The sequence below is a fragment of the Pleurodeles waltl genome, chromosome 1_2, assembly GCF_031143425.1.
Source record: "Pleurodeles waltl isolate 20211129_DDA chromosome 1_2, aPleWal1.hap1.20221129, whole genome shotgun sequence".
In the NCBI taxonomy this organism is placed as follows: Eukaryota; Metazoa; Chordata; class Amphibia; order Caudata; family Salamandridae; genus Pleurodeles; species Pleurodeles waltl.
In genome coordinates this window covers 1,091,507,868-1,091,526,065 of record NC_090437.1, presented here as the reverse complement: position 1 = coordinate 1,091,526,065, position 18,198 = coordinate 1,091,507,868, and the positions used below count along the sequence as shown (strand labels likewise).

At 41.9% G+C, this 18,198-nt stretch overlaps 1 protein-coding gene across 4 annotated transcripts in view; it reads right to left on the bottom strand.

Moving 5' to 3' along the window:
• The window catches only part of CCDC149 (coiled-coil domain containing 149), a 315,035-nt gene that overhangs the window by 33,446 nt on the left and 263,391 nt on the right, over positions 1–18,198 (bottom strand). For all 4 annotated transcript variants that reach the window (XM_069202164.1, XM_069202165.1, XM_069202167.1 and 1 more), the window contains one exon: positions 2,369–2,485. In XM_069202164.1, the coding sequence (XP_069058265.1) occupies positions 2,369–2,485 (117 nt within the window). The remainder of the gene's footprint in view (positions 1–2,368; positions 2,486–18,198) is intronic.

Genomic DNA, 18,198 nt, shown 5'->3' with positions numbered 1-18,198 from the left:
CATGAAACCCCCAGCACCTGTGCTTCACTTGCTCCAGCTTTCATTACTGTACATCTCCAGGGGCCCCCGCACCTTTACGTCATCCGCTGAATGATCTACGTGCATTGCACTCTAGCATAGCAGCAGTCACTCACGCAGGTAATAACTGCTGCTCGAGTCTCTTGTCAGAACTACAACCTTCATTAGAGGAAGAGATTCTCACGGACATTTTTTTGTTGTCTTAGAAATAACAAAGAATCATGAAATCATGTTTATCTCGGCAGGTCGATAGTTGAAGTCTTTACGTGGCCACTTTAAAGAAGGCTGTTAAATGAAACTGCGGTGGTTGATCTTTTCTAACTATAAACATTTGAAACGTGTACGTGCTTCTGTGCAACTGTCAATTATATAAATATGTCCTCGGATGCATTAGCATACATGTCACATCACTCTTAACCCATTCCCTGGGTCAGCGTGAAGGAGGTGACGATTAACAGACCTGCATAAAACAGAAGATCCATTCTCATTCCTTTTTCAGACGGAGACGGAATGAACTTTCATTTCGACCAACGAGTTTAATGAGATTCTTCAATTCCACAATTTTTTGGTTTTAATCTGTGATTTCCATGGCCCATATGTGTTAGCTGTGCGATTACCGATTAGGAAATCACAATTCAGCGATTTCCTAATTTGCAATTTCCTAAAAGCGAATCCGTTGGGATTGCTATTAGGAAATCGCAGATACATACATTCCATTTTGCAATTCCCAAATAGCAATTTCTACAGATTCGCTATTTTGGAACCACAAAATTAGAATTTAAGTATGTTAACTGTGTATTTCAATAACATTACAACAGAGTAGGTGAGTGACCCTTTATTTATGGTTAGTGCCAATTTCAGAAAATCTTACAGTTAAAGCTGTCACTAGGCCAAGCATAAAACATCTCTTAATACTGTCTAGTTTAAGGAAAAGGCCTCGCTTATAACGGTTGTGACGTTTTGTCTGTACTCAGTAATACAAAATAAATACAAGGTGACATGCAGGCATGATATAAAACAGCTGGGCAAAGTACATATCGTATGATGGAATTACTAAAATGCATTTTCTAAAGTATCATGGTACTCAGGTAGACTGAGATTATGAGGAAATAAAGGTCTATAAAAGTAATACAATCCAATAAATGCCTGCATATATTTGAATAGTGCGTTGTACGACCAGGTGTAGCGCTAACACTACCTTCTACACTAGTGGAACAACAGATCGCTGATATTGCAAACATGAGGTGAACTGTTTTCTATTGAAACAAATGTTTTCAACACAGATAATGTCATCCTTTTCCCTCAGATTCTGTTTTAATTTCATGTAGAACTGTGACTGCATACAATAACTTATGGAAATGTAGGCTGATGAAACCTGGGGCCACAGGTACGAATGTTTGGAATTGTGATTTCCTAATTGCGATTTAATGCGAATTGCAATTAGGAAATCTCAATTCCAAATGTAGAAAACTCAACTGAGTTTCCCTTGCGATTGATTCCCAGTGGGTCGAAAATAGACCTACTTCATTAATATTAATGAGGCAGGTCGCTATTTGCAATCCACTGAGAATCGCAAAAATCACAGGGATAGTGGCCTGCTGGTGTCAGAAGACCATCATGTCTGTGACTGCTTTTAAATATAGCAATCTTTTTTTTTTTTTAAATGCAGCTCGTTTTCCTTAAAGCAAAAAAGCAAAAAATTAAACATATGAAACATTTCAGTTTTATTTTTTAAGAGTAGGCATCGGTCTTTGGGACCACTGCCTGCTCTTGAAAAACGTTCTTGCATGCATTCACAAAGAAGAAGAGGACCTCTTCTTGCATTCACAAGAGCAGGGACCTCTTCTTGTCTGCGCATGCGTTACCACCACTTTGAAATTGGTGGTAACTGCGATCGTGTTTTGCGACCGCATTCATTATCACAAAACGATCATACATACAATCTGAAATTGGTTGTAACTGCGAGTGTGTTGCAACCGAATTCATGGTCACAAAACAATCATACCTACCACTGAAAGTCGCTATTAGGAAGGGACGCCCTTGGCGTGCCCCTTTCTAATAGTGAGTCGGAAACCCATTTTGCAATTCAGTAGATTACCACATCGCAAATTTGGGTTTGTACATAGGGAAATGCTTTTTTCTGGTTGCCAACTGCCCGATTGGGACCAATAAAAAGCTACGTACATCAGGCCCTATATTCAGACAACACTGCTGCTGAAGTGTCTTGCTACTTGCACTGTAACTTTATCAAAAAAAGTGACTACATACAATTGTGACTTCATATAAAAGGTATCTATAACTGGCTCAACAAGAATTAACACTGCTATAGCTTGACTGCAGATATACTCACCTTCTTGGCTCTGCATTTTCAGTTGGGGATTTTTGTCAATGACTGCTAGCAGTGGTGATTTTGGCCTCTGCATTACTGGAAGTGTGGGATCAGTTAATGTGATAGTGTCTCTTCCTCCTGTCACAGTTAAAGATATGTAAATCTCTATTATCTGTTGGGTAAATACTTTGTACAAGTAAAACATGCACTGATTATAAAACATAAAAAGAATTTCCATAATATTTCATTAAGGTGTGTATTAATGAAATAAAAGCAATTCATGTCATGATGGAATCATACTTTTGTCAAAATATTTTGTGTAAAACAATACAAGATCTTAGTTTGCTCTGAATTAAGATTATCTGAAGAAAAGCCATAGACCAACAGATTTCAGTAGTTTGTGCAAAAGAATGAGTCACATAATTGAATCAGAAATTTCAAATTCTAAATTGCTCTTCCTTATCAATATTTTTGTTATACAAAAAACGACCACCAATTACACCAAACTGAACGCCGAGTGCCTGCCTTGTTTGTTATTATGATTTAATTTGGGGAGACTTGGGTAATATAGAGCTTGGAATTAAGGTAGTTGTTTCTCTTTCAGATCACACTCACCACAAACTCCTAAAAGTTTCAGATATAACACATCAATATGAATTCAGACTTAAAAGAACTGTGTATCAATCACTTTAGTGGTTTGAGGGAGACTATAGCCACCACTTTCCATCAATAGGCCTTTTTCTTCCCTGGATGGAAATATCGTAAATAAGTAACACTTTATCTGTCAATTGCCTTCAAATGTTCAACATAATTCTTCAAAACTCTTCATTTAGAGGAGACAAAGTGCATTATGGACACTACACTTTAGTGCTGTGTAGAGGTACTGCGGTTCCAAAGCAGAAAGCATTGTAATTGCCTTCACAAAGTAATGACAGCTAGGGTTGACAGAGCTGTGGCCCATAATCCATCACTGCACGTGAGGTAACTCTTCAGGTCTTAAGAGTTCTGAACTGTAGAGCAATAGCAGTGGAGATGTGTGCACAGGTTCTGCATTCTTGCAAACACTGGTATAGCCTCTCTCAAGAGTTTTCGAGGCATGTAGCAATGTTTTGGGATTTTGACATTTTTTGTGCAATATTAATTTTGTCATTTACATAGCATAGTGCTAACATTGGTATAACGCTGAAGCACAGTGCATTCATTGACTATTCTGCCGCAAACCAGACTTATATGTGTGATGGAGCACATTTACAACATGACCCACTTCAGAAGCCTAGAATGGTATGCATGAGACCTAGAAAAGTGCTCCAGTTTGGGTGCTGCTCGTAGATAAGGCTGTGATGCAGAGGAGTGTCAGACTGACAGAATGGTACTTTATTAATAACTACCTGACGAGGTTGGCCAATGGGTAAAGGGTTTCTGCAACAGACTCTTTTTCTGCATCATGAAAGTGGTTTACCAAGTATTGTAGCTTTCTTGGAACCATCTCTTACGGCAAGATTTTTTCATCTGTGGTTGGAGGGTGCAGTAGGTATATCATATGCTGTGCTCTTACCTGCGGAAACGAAGGGGTAGGTATTCAGCATTGCCTTTCAGTGCAGTAAAGAAACTTGATACCATTACGGAAGAGGTTTTGGCTAGGGCTTCTTATGGTAAGCTAAATCACTGGTTAAAACTAAGTAAAACAAATATTTTTAAACATGATATTATGCACTGTGGACACTAATTAAATTGTCACTATGTATGTCAAGGAGCTAAAGATGGGTATGTGCAATATTACCATGAATATAAACTCATTCCAGAGATTTAGCAGTCCAGAGGGGCGAGTTGCCACTTGTTGGGTGTGTGGGGGCTTGGAGGAACTTTCCACAAAAGGACTGTATTTGTGCTTTACATTTCTGGGCTTGTCTTGTTTTAAAGCAGGTACTTGTTGTATGTCGTGTGGTAACATTATGGCGTAGAAAATCCTTACAGTTGTTCTTTTCAAAGAATAGGAGTAGGACGACCCTTGCAATTTATTGAGTACTATAAAATTCTGAATCTGTAATGTTTGTTTTAGACTAAATATGCATTTTGAAAACGTCTGTAACCTTGTAATGTTTGAGACAGTTGTCAATTGAAGCTGAAAAAAATGCTGGGCCTTACACTTAACATGGAAATTGTGCCCAAAACAACTGTACAGTCCTTTTGGCCTACTCATACGGTTTGGCCAACATTCAACTTTGCACTGGTCATGAGTAGATTCTGCAGTGCGTGCTGTATTTCACTGATAATTCTACAGCATTAGCCAAGGACCATCCAGACCATTAAAGGTTGTTCAAAATGTATCCTGTTTTGAATGCTATCTGTATTTAACCACTGTCTCCATCTTGACCACTGACTCCATTCTGTGCTTACCTTCAAACACAGTCACATTGGTGGCGCAGGTATTTTTCAGCACAAAGCTTGTTAATGTGTTATACTCTCTTTTCTCACCAAGGACAGGAACGTAACAGGGAGTAGTAGTAGAGATAAGGATACTCAAGGCTGATCACGTTATGATAGAGCAGGGTACAGCTCAGTCTTGGAAGTACACCTTGACTGCACTTGACTGAAAATGTTTGGACACACCTGGCATGAGTCATACTCAACCGGTTGGATTTTTGTATGGCTCCCATGCAAGTACTATGGGTGTTATATCTACCCGTCTAGTGGCCATACCCAGGCCTGCAAAAGTTTTACTGGAGATGTTCAATGTCACCAACAAAGATAGAGATGTCCAGGAAAGTGAAGTGTTATCCCATTTTAGTCCCTGTGAATACTGTAGGTTTTGCCAAGTAACAATGATTGAAAAGTAGGAAAACTTGACCCAAGTGATTACTTACAACATTACTGCAAGAGACGTATGTTATTGCATAACCTATGATTCTCACATCGGAAAATGTGCTCAACTGCACCTAGAGGCAACAACGGGGTGTCCTCAAGAGATCCAATGGGAACAACAAACTCTAGGTTACTATCGAACAGATAAACAGTGCAAGAGTGTAGACAACAACATGTGTCTTCACTTTGTGACTGCTGCTAGTCACATCAAGCATATTAAACTACATGTGGGATAGTTATTCTCTTGTGGAAATACCACTTTTACATACATTCCTGCTAATGTAACTGGTGGACCGTGTACCTTTACATGATTAGGATGCATGATGTTTCCATTTCATTCTGTACATACTCACTATCCAAGAGAAACACTTCCACTAAGCGGGGATTGTGATTCTGAAATTCAATTATTATCTAAATCAGACTACATGAGCTTAAGTCTTTCTACTGTAGGAGTTCCAGGATTAGTTGTTTATAATACTCGAATTATAAACAAATTAGCATATTTAATGGCAAAGAACATTAACCATACTTCCATTGCTTTAGCTGAGTTACTAGACATAGGAGGTACTAGAAAAGCTGCACTGCAGAACCGGGCGACTATTGATTATTTACTGTTAAAGCACAATCATGGTTGCTCGAAATCTGAAGGTGTGTGTTATTTAATATGTCAGACAACGCTAAATCCATTTAGTCCCATATTGACACTTTACATGAATTGGTGAAAGGAGTAAAACAGGATGTAGACAAAGGGTGGTGGGACTGGTTGTTAAATTGGCTTCTGGATTTTAGGCAATTATGCAATATTTTAGGCGGAATACTTGTAGTCATTTGTATTATAATATGCTATGCTGCTGTGTACAATGCATACCTAATTTGCTCACAATGTTTAAACCAAAAATGGTTAATTTTAGACCAGTATGTTATGAGAGTCACTGGTCATAGGGTGGAGTGTAATGCTATCTATATTTAACCACCGGCTCCATCTTGACCACTGACTCCATTTTGTGCTTAGCTTCAAACACTGTCACATTAGCGGCACAGGTATTTTTCAGCGCACAGCTTAACATGTTTTTTGCTCTTTTCTCACCAAGGACGGGGGCATAATAGGGAGGCGTAGCAGAGATAAGGATGTACCAGGCTAAGAATGTTATGGTAGAGCAGAGTACAGCTCAGTCTTGGAAGTACACCTTAGGATCTGGCCAGTCTCTAGTGTGTTCTTTCAACACCGACCCGATACGGCCGGCGTTCGAACAACAACTTACTTGATGGAAGGGGGGTTTATAGAACCTTCCTCTTACGTTCGTTTAAAGTATATAAGGTAGGGGAAGCTTGACAACTGGAGGAAGAAGGCACTCATCTGGGAAGGGATGCCTTGCCCAGAAAATAAATCTCATTGAGGTTTAGTCTACCTTCTATTTCAGTTGTCCAGGGTTCCACGACCTGAAGTTGGCAGGCAAAGGGATAAAGTTGGTGTCAAGCCCCACAGTGATGCATTTTTAATTTGGATTGTTTGATTTGCGGTGTGCATGCATGAATACGTAGTTGCTATCTCTCTCTCTATATATATATATATATATATATATATATATATATATATATATATATAGAGAGAGAGAGAGAGAGAGAGATATATACTTGGAGTATTGCATTTTCTTTGTTTCTGAGATCATCATTATTCTACTGCTGTGATTATTTTTAGAATTGCACTTGGGTTGCTGCATTGAAATAAAAGCTCATGTTATTCTTTTCGTTCATGAAACTTGGGAAGTGCCTTAATAAATGCATTACTCAGACAAAGAATGCTGCATTCTTTGCATTCCTTTCATTTCATTTTCTCTCAGTCTGAGGTAGAGCAGAACACGTGTCTGCCAAGTTTTCAAAGGTTTGTACTCATGGAAAAAATATAGCAGTCAATGACTTGTTGATCCTATACACAAGGTGACTGCTGTTCAGGCACTACAGTGTAAGTGCTTGTTCCAGCATCAAGATGTACATGTTGTGTGAAAGCTGTACTGGTTACATATACAACTTGGGAGTATATGTAGGGGAGGTCTCCACAATAAATCTTGCAGGCTGCCCACCCCCTTTAGGAATTAGTGTGATGATTGTGTGAGAGGTTGCACAATTACTCCACTTCATTAAAGTTATATCCCTTAAGTGGTAACTTTTGTAGAGGCGTCCAGCCGTTCTATGAGTTGTACCAAGCTGTAACTGAGGGCTGCAGTACAATCTGAAGGCACCACAAAGGATTTTCTCAGGAGCTTGTGTGTAAGAAGTTCCAAAAAGGCCAGAGCACAGCACTGCATTGCAACAAACTACCTGCTGTCAAGTTCTTAAATCGGCAGGTTGTATATGAGCTTACTATGCTTCATGATAAAAGTACTTCTCTGATCAATGACTGGGGTCAGTCAGCTGGAGCCCACAAGGCCATCTACATATTTGATTACAGCAAGTACATGGTTAAAGTGGATAAAAAAGATTAGGTACTTCAACCATATGATGTGAGTCATAAAACCCACACATGGTTATAGAGAGTTGGTGTGAGAGGACTTGTAGAGCAAATGAATGGAACTTTAAAGTCTCGATTGGCAAAGGTGTGTATGTCAACAAACTTAGAGTGCCCAGATGCTTTACCACTAGTCTTAATGTCAATGAGAAGTACTCCTGATAAGAAGACTGGGTTGTCCCCCTCATGAGATATTAATGGGGACAGCAATGAGATTGCCAGCGATACCTGCAAATGCACTTGTGAATATTACAGATGACATGGTGCTAGATTATTGCAAAAGCCTGGCTGATGTGGTTCGGTCTTTTTCTTATCAGGTGGAAGCAACAACGGTGCAACAAACACAAGATCAAGGCCACAACTTGAGAGCTGGTGATTATACAGAAGCATGTGAGGAAGTTTTATCTGGAGCCATGGTGGAAGGGGCCTTACCAAGTCATTTTCACAACAACAACAGCTGTAAAGTGTGCAGGTTTACCGAACTGGGTGCACGCCAGTAACACAAGAAAAGTGAATAATCCAACAGAACAAGAAGAGGAGCTGTTGAGGTTACCGACAGCTGACAACATTACAAGTAAAGAGCAAGAAAGTGAAGAGCCGAATCCTGAGAATGATCGAGATGTACCTACTCCTATAACAGATGAGAAAGAACAAGGCCCAGAAGAGACTGAACAATCTTCAGACGGAGTAGAAGAGGAGTTGGTTCATAAAGAAAGGGAAATATTGGTCGAGAGAGATTCTGATCAGAGGAGGGTGTCCTCAGATGAGAGTGATCAGAAACAATTGGCTGAGAGAAGATCTGCTCAGAGGAGGGTGTCCTCAGTAGCAGGTGGTTTGACATACCAAACTGAACAAAGGACTGGCCCCACTGGGAGAAGGAATTGAGGGTAGTCCTGCCCAAGTGGACTATACTCTTCCTGAACCAGTTGCAGGAACGTCAGAAGAAAAAGGTTCAAAGTCAAGTGAAGACTCAATCTTGAGAAAAGTGTTAACGAAGAAGACATTGGAAGGAGACAAGTGGCCAGAGCAAAATTCAAAAGGTGGAAGAATTAATGTAGTACCACCGATTCAGGAGGAAAAAGAGTTGAATGAAGGAGAAAATAGCAGTGAAGGAGAAAGCAGTAAGACTGAAAAGGAAAAGAGTTGAAAGCACGCAATATTCTGGTCCAGAGTGGGCATATGTAACTACAAATGAATGGCAAGAAGAATTTTTTAGTTATTGTTTTGATAGAGACACTGACATTTTTTCTTCTGGTACGTGAAGATTATGAGAAAGATCTTGCGTGAAAAATTGAAAATTAACTGAAAGTCATGCTTAAAAGAGGCATTAGTAACTGAATTAGACAAATATAACAGAACTTGATAAGCTGCTATACCAGAATTGACAAAGAGAGACTGTCCTGAGTCAATGAACTATTGAAAAAAAAAACAATTTAGGAGGGATTTTGTTTTGGATTTTGTTTACTTTATTTTTTTGTTTTTTTGTTTTTTGGAGACCATGGAGACTATGAGAAACTTTCATATCCAAAACAGTAGAATTAGCTGTTGTAGGATTTTAGGTATTGGATTGGTGGTAGCGAGTGTGTCAATGTGTTTATTGTTATTTGTAGGAGTGATTGTTTATGAGACGAATGGAGCCAACCATACTGCAAAGATTAATAATTCTTTGGATACATCTATTACATCACTAACTAAAGACAAGTTTAGAATAGATGTCAAATACATGAAGAGAAAGAGCTTTCTTCCAATGTTTTCTATCGCTTATTGCGTGAGTATGTTGAGGTGATGGACGCAAAAGATTGTTATGTATGTACACAGTTTCAGACTTCAGTGGAAGAAGGAACTACTTACCATAGTTTGCCTGTCACTTATGCTATAAGCTGCAGTTTCTTACTAACGCGCTTTTATAATGAAGAATATATTCAGTATTTCTATTCAAATTATGACATGGTATTTTCGTTTGTTCCTGTCATTGGTTATTTGAATAGAATAGCCAAAGATAGTAACATAGTTATTATGAGAGATTTCTTTGAGCCTACTTTAACTTTTGGCACTGCATTACCTCACCGTAACAATTTAACATGTTTACTAACACCTGTAGAGAAGAAAGTTTTGGATAACAGAGAAGATAGAAGGAGAGAAATAAAGGCAAGGATAGATAAGGGAATGATTAGTCAGAGGCCTGGGATTGATTATGCTTATACTGACATTACTAAATATGGAAAATTAACTTTGGATGCTGAGCACGTGGGACAACTTTGTATATATAGGCCATGGAGTAAGAATGATAGAGTGTTTGTGGGAACAAGTGAGTGAAGACATGTTTTTATGTTCCAGAGCAAATGGGATTTTATGATGAATGGACAGGATCCACCAGTGCCTGGTATTTACTATATTTGGGGAAGAAATGCATATTACCGTCTTCCTAGAGGATGGTATGAAACATGTTATTTGGGATTAGTCTTTCCAAAAATTTATCAGCTGGAAGACTTGAGTAAATTTCCCGAGATGATGAAAATTCAAACAAGACACAAGCAAAAATCAATTTCTAGAACTGTGGGAGACATGTTTGGAGCTATAATTCCTTCAGTAGGAGTAATTCTGAATTCTATTAAAATACAGACGTTGTCTACAATAGTGGATAACATGTTGCTGAGTTATTCTGAAGCTATCATTCTTCTAGATACTGAGTTGGCTGCTACAAGAGCTATGGCACTTCAGACCCGCCTTGCGTTAGACATTCTCTTGGCAAAAGAGGGCGGAGTTTGTAAATTACTTGGTTTAAGTCATTACTGTGCTTATATTCCTGATAATTCAGGAGAAGTTAGAGAGTTGATTAAAAATGTAACAACTTACAAAGAAGATTTAAAAGAACTAACTGAAACTACAGCTTGGGAAAAAGCTGGAAATGGAATTGCAGCTGTGGGAAATTGGTTTGGCAATGGGGGAAAAGGTATCATATTAACAATAATAAAATGAAAGTCAATAATTGTGTTTTGTTTAATTGGAATCTGGGGAATATATACATTCGTGAAATGTTTGAAAAGGAGAAGACTTGAAAAGAATTGGATAAGTTTTGATATACAAATGACTAAATTCTATGGGGAAAATAAAGGGAAAAATAAAAATAATGCTAAGGTAAATGAGACCAGATTTTGAATTATTGGGTGATAATAAATACATTTATTATAGATTCATGTGATGACATAAATAGTCATCAGAGGAGGGATTGTGAGAGTGTGAAGTTTCTAATACGTTTTATTAATAATTTCAATGTATTAATCATATAGTGAATTAACGTATGAAAAAACGGGTGACTTTAGAAAATGGTTGCCATAATTCATTTCTGTTCTTTGGCTAAGCAAAATTCTAACTAAAGTTGTGGTTATTTTCTGTGGTTCAATGCTTACATAAATGTATGTGTTAAATAGCTTAATAGATGTGTACACAGCTACCCCTAATGGGTTGCTGCACTATGTCTTAAAAGGTCAAGTTTATTAAAGTTCTTACATGAGATGAATGTTCTATTGTTTGAAATTGTCATGAATACGTGATTTCTTCCTCGAGGATGGAAGTAAATGTTTCGACTTGAGAAGTTTCTTCCTGAGAAGAGAAGTTTAGACAAGATGGAACAATGGAGTCACAGACGAGACCGAAGAGGAAAAGTTACTGTTATGAATATGTCCTGGTTGATGTTGATGTCATTGTATTTTAGGTTATCAATTAGAGCAACTTTTGGTTGAATCGTAAACCACCCCATGTACTGCCCAATCATAAACTTTCTGAAGATTAGTATAACAAGTTGGGTAGGATTTTTTTACAGATGGAGACTCTACGGGCAGACTCTACAGAGAGACTATAGGAAGGGATTCTGAGATTCCTAGTTCGAAGTTCCTGATGGTTCGAGTTATATTAGCAGTCTGGGTTTAGCTGTCGATAGGCCCGATTCTCTGAAGATTTACCTGATGGTGTCCCTTTGCTGAAGTAGACTGCATGTTGTTGTTCTATGGGTAATGTATGAAATCACATTGTTATTTGTGTCTCTTTTGCTTTGCAGGTACCAGCTGCAACATATAGTTTAAATGCAGCATAATAACAATAATTTTTCTTTTATGTAATAATCCGAGTTAGTGTGCTTTTCTAAATTTATGTTTCTAAATTCTTTTACATGAAATCCAACATATTGATGCTAATTTGTGGTGAGTGAGGGAATTAACTTTCAAATGCTCAAAATCCATATTGACACTCTTCGATTGGTTGTACTGATGTATATTTTACCTTTATTACCGATTCTGGTGTTATTAATTAGTGTTATGATACAGGAGATTATTTGCTTGATTGTTTTGATTAAACTCAGATATATAAGACGTTCTAATCAGCCACTATTTATCACTTGTGTTTGAGAGTTATTTTCGTGACATTAGCATTGTTAATCTAGGGAAATAAATACATAATTCTTCTTAATAAACTGGTGTGATCATTGTTTGAGGTTCAGAATGCAAAACATATTGTTACTGTCGATAATGACATTTACTCATTGATGACATCCCCTCATACATTTGACGCATTGATCCATTGACCTCTTGCACAAAATCCACTATTCAGTTTAAAGTAACAGCTAGGATTTTGTGGCGCTGCAGCATTGGCTACCCATCTAATCCTGTTGGCAACATATAATTTGTACATTGTCTATCATTAGATCACCACAGAAGACTTTCAGTTTGTCATTAATGAAAGCCAATACTGCAGAAGCCTCTACTTCACTGGTTATGAAGTACGTTGCACTTTGCAGACCATATTTCTGCAACAGAAGAAATTAATATTGCAGAGTTTGCTCTCGGCAAGGGAAGACTTGGGATTACGGTCTCCAAAGCCCATCTCAGCCAGGCCGGTGTGTTTCAACCTGCTCCATTTTGTACGACACAAATGTGAACTTCTGGGAAGCTGACTGAAGTCGAGTATTCAGATTTACTGTATAGTAGGTGATGTTAAATGGAATACTGATGGGCCCATTCCTTTACCAACTGTGTAGCCTTCCAAACTGTTTCATTTAATGTGGAAAGAAGTACCATAAACCAAGATTTTTTCTTCATCAATTAGACTTGAGAAACTGTTTCTTTACTGATCCAGTATATAGGTACACATTGGTTTTGCTAGTGGCGAGCTTCCCATCTTTATACTCAGATGAAACATGGCAGTTCTAACTTACAAATTACAGGTCCATTACAGTCAATGCACTGTACTCAAGGATGGACCGAACACAAGTCACGTTTTGACAGAGTACCCTGTGCTCCAAACCCTAATGCCTTTGGTCTTTCTAGAGGTGCTCTTTAGGGAACTTGGGAGAATCTACTCCAGCATGTTTACCCCAGTTTTCAAATGTAGCTACCTTCACACGACTAAGATATGGGTCAACAAAGGCACGTTCAGACACCTTAATATCAAAAATTAGAAGGAGATGGACTTTGTGCATTCAGTGAACTGAAGGTACATGAAAGATAAGTCTTCCAGAGCCTTCGAAGGCTGCCATGGAGAGGCATTATTAAAGGTGCATCCATGGGGGACTCCGACATTAACAGATAGTCAAAGCTTAGCCTACGTTTGTTTCATTAGGGACCTTTAGTAGACAGAAGGCATACGTCAATGTAGGTGTAACACACAGATGACGGCATCAACCCTGTGGTATGTGGGTCTCTGTTGACTGACAGGATGTGTGGCTGTTGCTGGTGATAAGTGTGCCTGTGGGCTACAATAAGTGTAGCTATTGGCTGGCGACATTTGTGGAGCGGTTTGCTGGAGGTGTGGTTGTATGTAAGTTGGCTGATGACTGGGAGAGTGGCAGTGTGGTTGGTGTTTCAGTCCTGTGAGCATATGAATAACTGGACACTTGAAGGCAGTGGTTTGCTGACACGAGTGCTGTGTTATGCTGGACCTCCAGATGTCATTGTGAATACCTTTGTATGTGGTGCATGAAAGGCATATGAATGTCTGGTAAAGTGGTTGGTGCCTTGACGTGTCTTTACTTTGGCTAAAATCTCACTTGTTCTTCTAATTTATTTAATCTGATAAGTTCCAAAATTCCTACTACACATTATTTCCACACTTCTCCTGATAAAAACGGTACCCGTGTGACTGGGCCTAGCCACCTCACAGGAAAGACTGCAAAATGCGAGGTGGAACCATCCAATTTGTGGCATGAAATACTACCATTTGGTGATAGGATCAGCCTGATAGGGTCCGGCTCAACAGCTTCCTGGGTTCCCTCATGGGTTCTACACCAGTTTCTACCACAGACTGCAAGTAGGTTGATACCACACCGCGTTAACGTTGGCAGCTTGGGCTGAGGTAGGACTTCGTTTTTGGTCTTTGCGCCCAAGAGGGGGTGGACTGTGCATGATGTGCTAATGCAGTGCGGAATTCGCCTGAGCGAAGACCGGGCCAAAAGCAGGTCTGTCTGCACCCGTACGTGGCCACTTGAGGCTGAGCCCACTCATTTTCATGCCCGCTAGCAGCATTTGCCACATTGACATGCACAGGTGAGCACCCTTCCTCATTATAATAAATCATGGGTAAACCTAAAGTTGTTGGGGCTGCTACTGAATCACACACAACGATAATCATAGACAGTATGATTGTGAGAATAATTTTCAACAAAACTGTGTTTACTGAACCTAGGTTATCACTATAGCAGCAACTATTACCAGATGTACCAGATGAAACAAGGGGTCTCACCAACTTGGGTAGTAGTGCCCCAGGTCTAATAGAATTGGGGGTCCACAATCTAATACCCAAATTAGTGGCTGCGACACATGGGTTGACAACACGGATACTGGTTTAGAGTTGCTGACTCCCACACTACCCAGTCACACCTAGGCCCATCAGCTATGAGGAACAAACTCACAGGGAAGGAAATAGCAGTTAAATAGATGAAAACTTACCAGCAACAGGATCAGCTCATCCTGGATACAACCACAATTACCACCCCCACCTTAGCCAATATGGCCGGAGATCTTATGAATTCGGGATCATTATCTCAAGTAGATCACCATGAGAAGTTCTGCACTGTACTAGAGGAAAAACTGAAACCCACTGTAGACTGTTTAGATCGCATGCAGAGTTATTTAGATGGACTGCCTAAACAGAAAATGACTATGACTAGTGGGAGCTACCCCCTGCCTGATCATGCCCGCCACATCTGCTGTCACCCAGGGAGCACAGTCCTCCAGAAACAGCTGATTTAGACAGCCCTAAGGAAATCTCAGCAGCTGAGCCAATAGAGTTAGTGGGTGGTACCCGTTGAACTGGTGTAAATGACAATGGTAAAGGCAACTTAGATGGTAAATCTACAGAAAAGTATGACATAACAAGTAGAGGTAGCACCAGGATGGAGTATATTCCTAATAAGGAGACACTGAATTTATCCGCAGCAGCTTGCCCATATGTTCTGTTGGCAGCGGGTGTCCCCACTTTAGACAAGATCAATCAGAATCATTGGGCCAGCTGCGGAACAGAACTGCTCACTGGCTTTGCAAACTTAAAATGTTAATGCAAAGGGACTAAATGAGATCATAATTGTGCAGAGGGTTGGATGAGTGGGATCTTCAAGTAAAAATACTGAAGGGGACTACAATGTGACACATTTTAGACAACCATCCTGACTAAGACATATACTTAGAATGAAGAAGGATAGTCATTATGCTGAGTCCAGGATTGTTTCTTTCTACAGACCAAGGGTGATTTCAGTGCCCCCTCTTTTACGTGACTTCGTCAAATATGGGTCACCAGGGGTGTGTGAGAATAGATTCATAGACCTGAATGATCTGACTGGGCGGGTGAAGTGTCTGTTAAAAAGGAAATAGTATCCAATCACTCACTGCATACGCCCAACCTAGCACCTCTCTTTTTAAGTGTTGTTCCTGATCCGTTAGCTCCCCTGCTGAACATGCTAAGCTGGAATGTGTCAGGGCTTGGTTCCAAGATCCATTTACTAGAGTGGCAACTCTTTGTAAGACGTTATGACATTGTTCTGTTTCAGGAAACCTGGGACCCTCAGTCCACAGTGTTCGATGGATTTCAGTGTGTTAGTGTGCAGCCCAGATCTTCTCGGTCTGGCCGTGCTTCAGCAGGTTTAGCTGCTTGGATAATTTTTCTGACTGGTGGTTGTGCTGGGGCCCTGGAGACCTCTAAAAAGGATTTTCAGGTTGTGCAGTTTACGAGGGACATGAGTTTGTATCTAGTTAACTTTTATGATAATTGTTAGACTTTTCATCCTTGGCGTGGTCTCCCTTAACTTTTTGCCTCTGTTCCCCAGGTTGTTGATGTGTGCTGGACTCTGATTTTGCTGTTTTGTATTACTCTGGGCACTTTACCACAGCTAACCAGTGCTAAAGCGCAAGTGCTCCTGTTTAAAATGTGTACGTAGGCTGGGCGTGGCTTCGGGCGTCAAGATGGCGGTCGCACTCTGAGAGTGCTCTGGACCCCTCCGTCATCCGCCCTAAGAAGCTGCCACTAAGAAGTTTAATATGCTGCCCTAGCCGTTCCCGTGGGCTCCTGGACCTCGGAGAGACCTCCGGTACCGGGGTCGGCACAGCCCAAGCCGCGAACGCTGGCCGTGTCCGGATCGGCAGGTTTCTAAAGACGGCGGCCGGGCTGGCGGCGTCTCGGCAGGCCCAGGGATCGGGGCCTGCCCGCTGACGGGGCCGCCTCCGATGAGAGTGCCGTGTGCGGCGCGCGAAGTGCCTGGAGCAGGCTGTGACCTGGAGCCCCCTGCGGGTGGAGGAGCGACGCCATCGGCTTCGTTGGTCCCCCCCTCGGAGACCCGGGCTCCGTGACACCGGGCTCGAGAGACAGAGGGGAAGCCCGGAGAGGGTGAGCCCTGGGACGAGGGCTCCCCCGCCTGATCCTGATAGGCGCGGCTGGGCCCTGGGACGAGGGCTTGCCTGCCAGGAAGACTGCTGCGGGCGAGTGAGCCGCGCGTGATGCAGGGGGCGCTTGGACTTGGCCCTGTAAATTGGAGCCCCCGCGGGAGAAGAGGCGATGCGACCAGCTCGGTGTACCCCGCCCCGGTGAAATGGACGAAGCGATGCTGGCGCCGATAGGGTGAGCCGTAAGGTGGGGGCGCCCTCGCTTGAGCCGGGTAGGGCGCGGCTGAGCGGCGCAGCTGCACTCCTGACCGCTGATCCCGGGCGACAGGGGCGAGGTGAGTGGCCCTCGGGCCCCGGGTCCAGCCGCCCAAGAAGCTGCCCTCCTGGAAGAAAGAGAGAGAGAGGAAGGAGGGAGAAGAGAGACACGAACCCCCACCCTCTCCCCCCAAATAAAACAACGCAAAAGGAGCCCAATAGGATGCAGCGGAGTTGGGCGACAAGGCTGTGCCCCTGCAAACCCTAATCTTTAATTTTGAAGGGACTCCCCTGAGACCTGTTCCCATCCCACGGCCATAACGCTGATAACGCATGCCAACAGACCCCGGTGATGGGAACCTACTAAAGATGTGCTGAAGCCTCCAGAGGGTCAAAACGCTCTGCGACTTCTCGAAGTCGTCAGACAGAACCTGGAACGGGGAGAAACCAGCCACTTGGCAGACCAGCAACACGTGGCTGACCGGTGGCCGCCAAATCCCAAGGAAGGGACTATGACAGCGATCGCTAACGTACCCTGATGAGACCCTACTGATGGTCCTCCTCTGAGACCTTCCCTGTGAGTGCGCCTAGGGTGTAGAATTTAGACGGAAGAGCTGCATAATCCGAATAAGACACCCCACCCCCACCAAGACAAAATGGGGAAGGACAGAGCGAGTAAACATCCCCCACCCTCTCAACAAAAGATAGATCAATTTACAACATCAACAGGTCCTAGAGGAGATGGAGAGACAGCCGTGGGGGGGCCGGCATCAGACGGAGTGAATGCCATCCTCCTGGCAATTCAATCATCGCAAGCAGCTGTGGAGACTAAAATTGGGGAGGTGCGTGAGGACATGGGCCTCATCAGGCAAGACCTCAGAAACGCGGTGAATCGTATCACTGAAGTGGAGGGCCGGGTCTCCCACAACGAGGACGAACTAGCTGACCTTAGGACCAAAGTGGCCCAGCTACAGACTCGTACATCTGAGCTACACCGCCGGGCGGAAGATGCAGAAAACCGATCGAGACGAAACAACCTATGTTTTGTAGGATTCCTGGAAGGCTCGGAGGAAGATGAAGCCACAGAATTCTTGGAGCAGTGGATCAAAACTTGGATGCCAGACCAAACTCTTTCACCCTGGTTTGCAGTGGAGCGTGCTCACAGGGCCCTTGCCCCGCGCCCCCCTCCGGGCGGTCCAAAACGCCCGATGATTGCACGAATCCTCAACTTTAGAGACCGTGACAATATCCTCAAAGAAGCAAGGCGCTCCGAAAATCTTCAGTGGGAAAATCACAAAATCTTAGTATTCCCGGACTACACCCGGGAGGTCCAGGCCCGTCGCCGCTCATATGAGCAAGTTAAA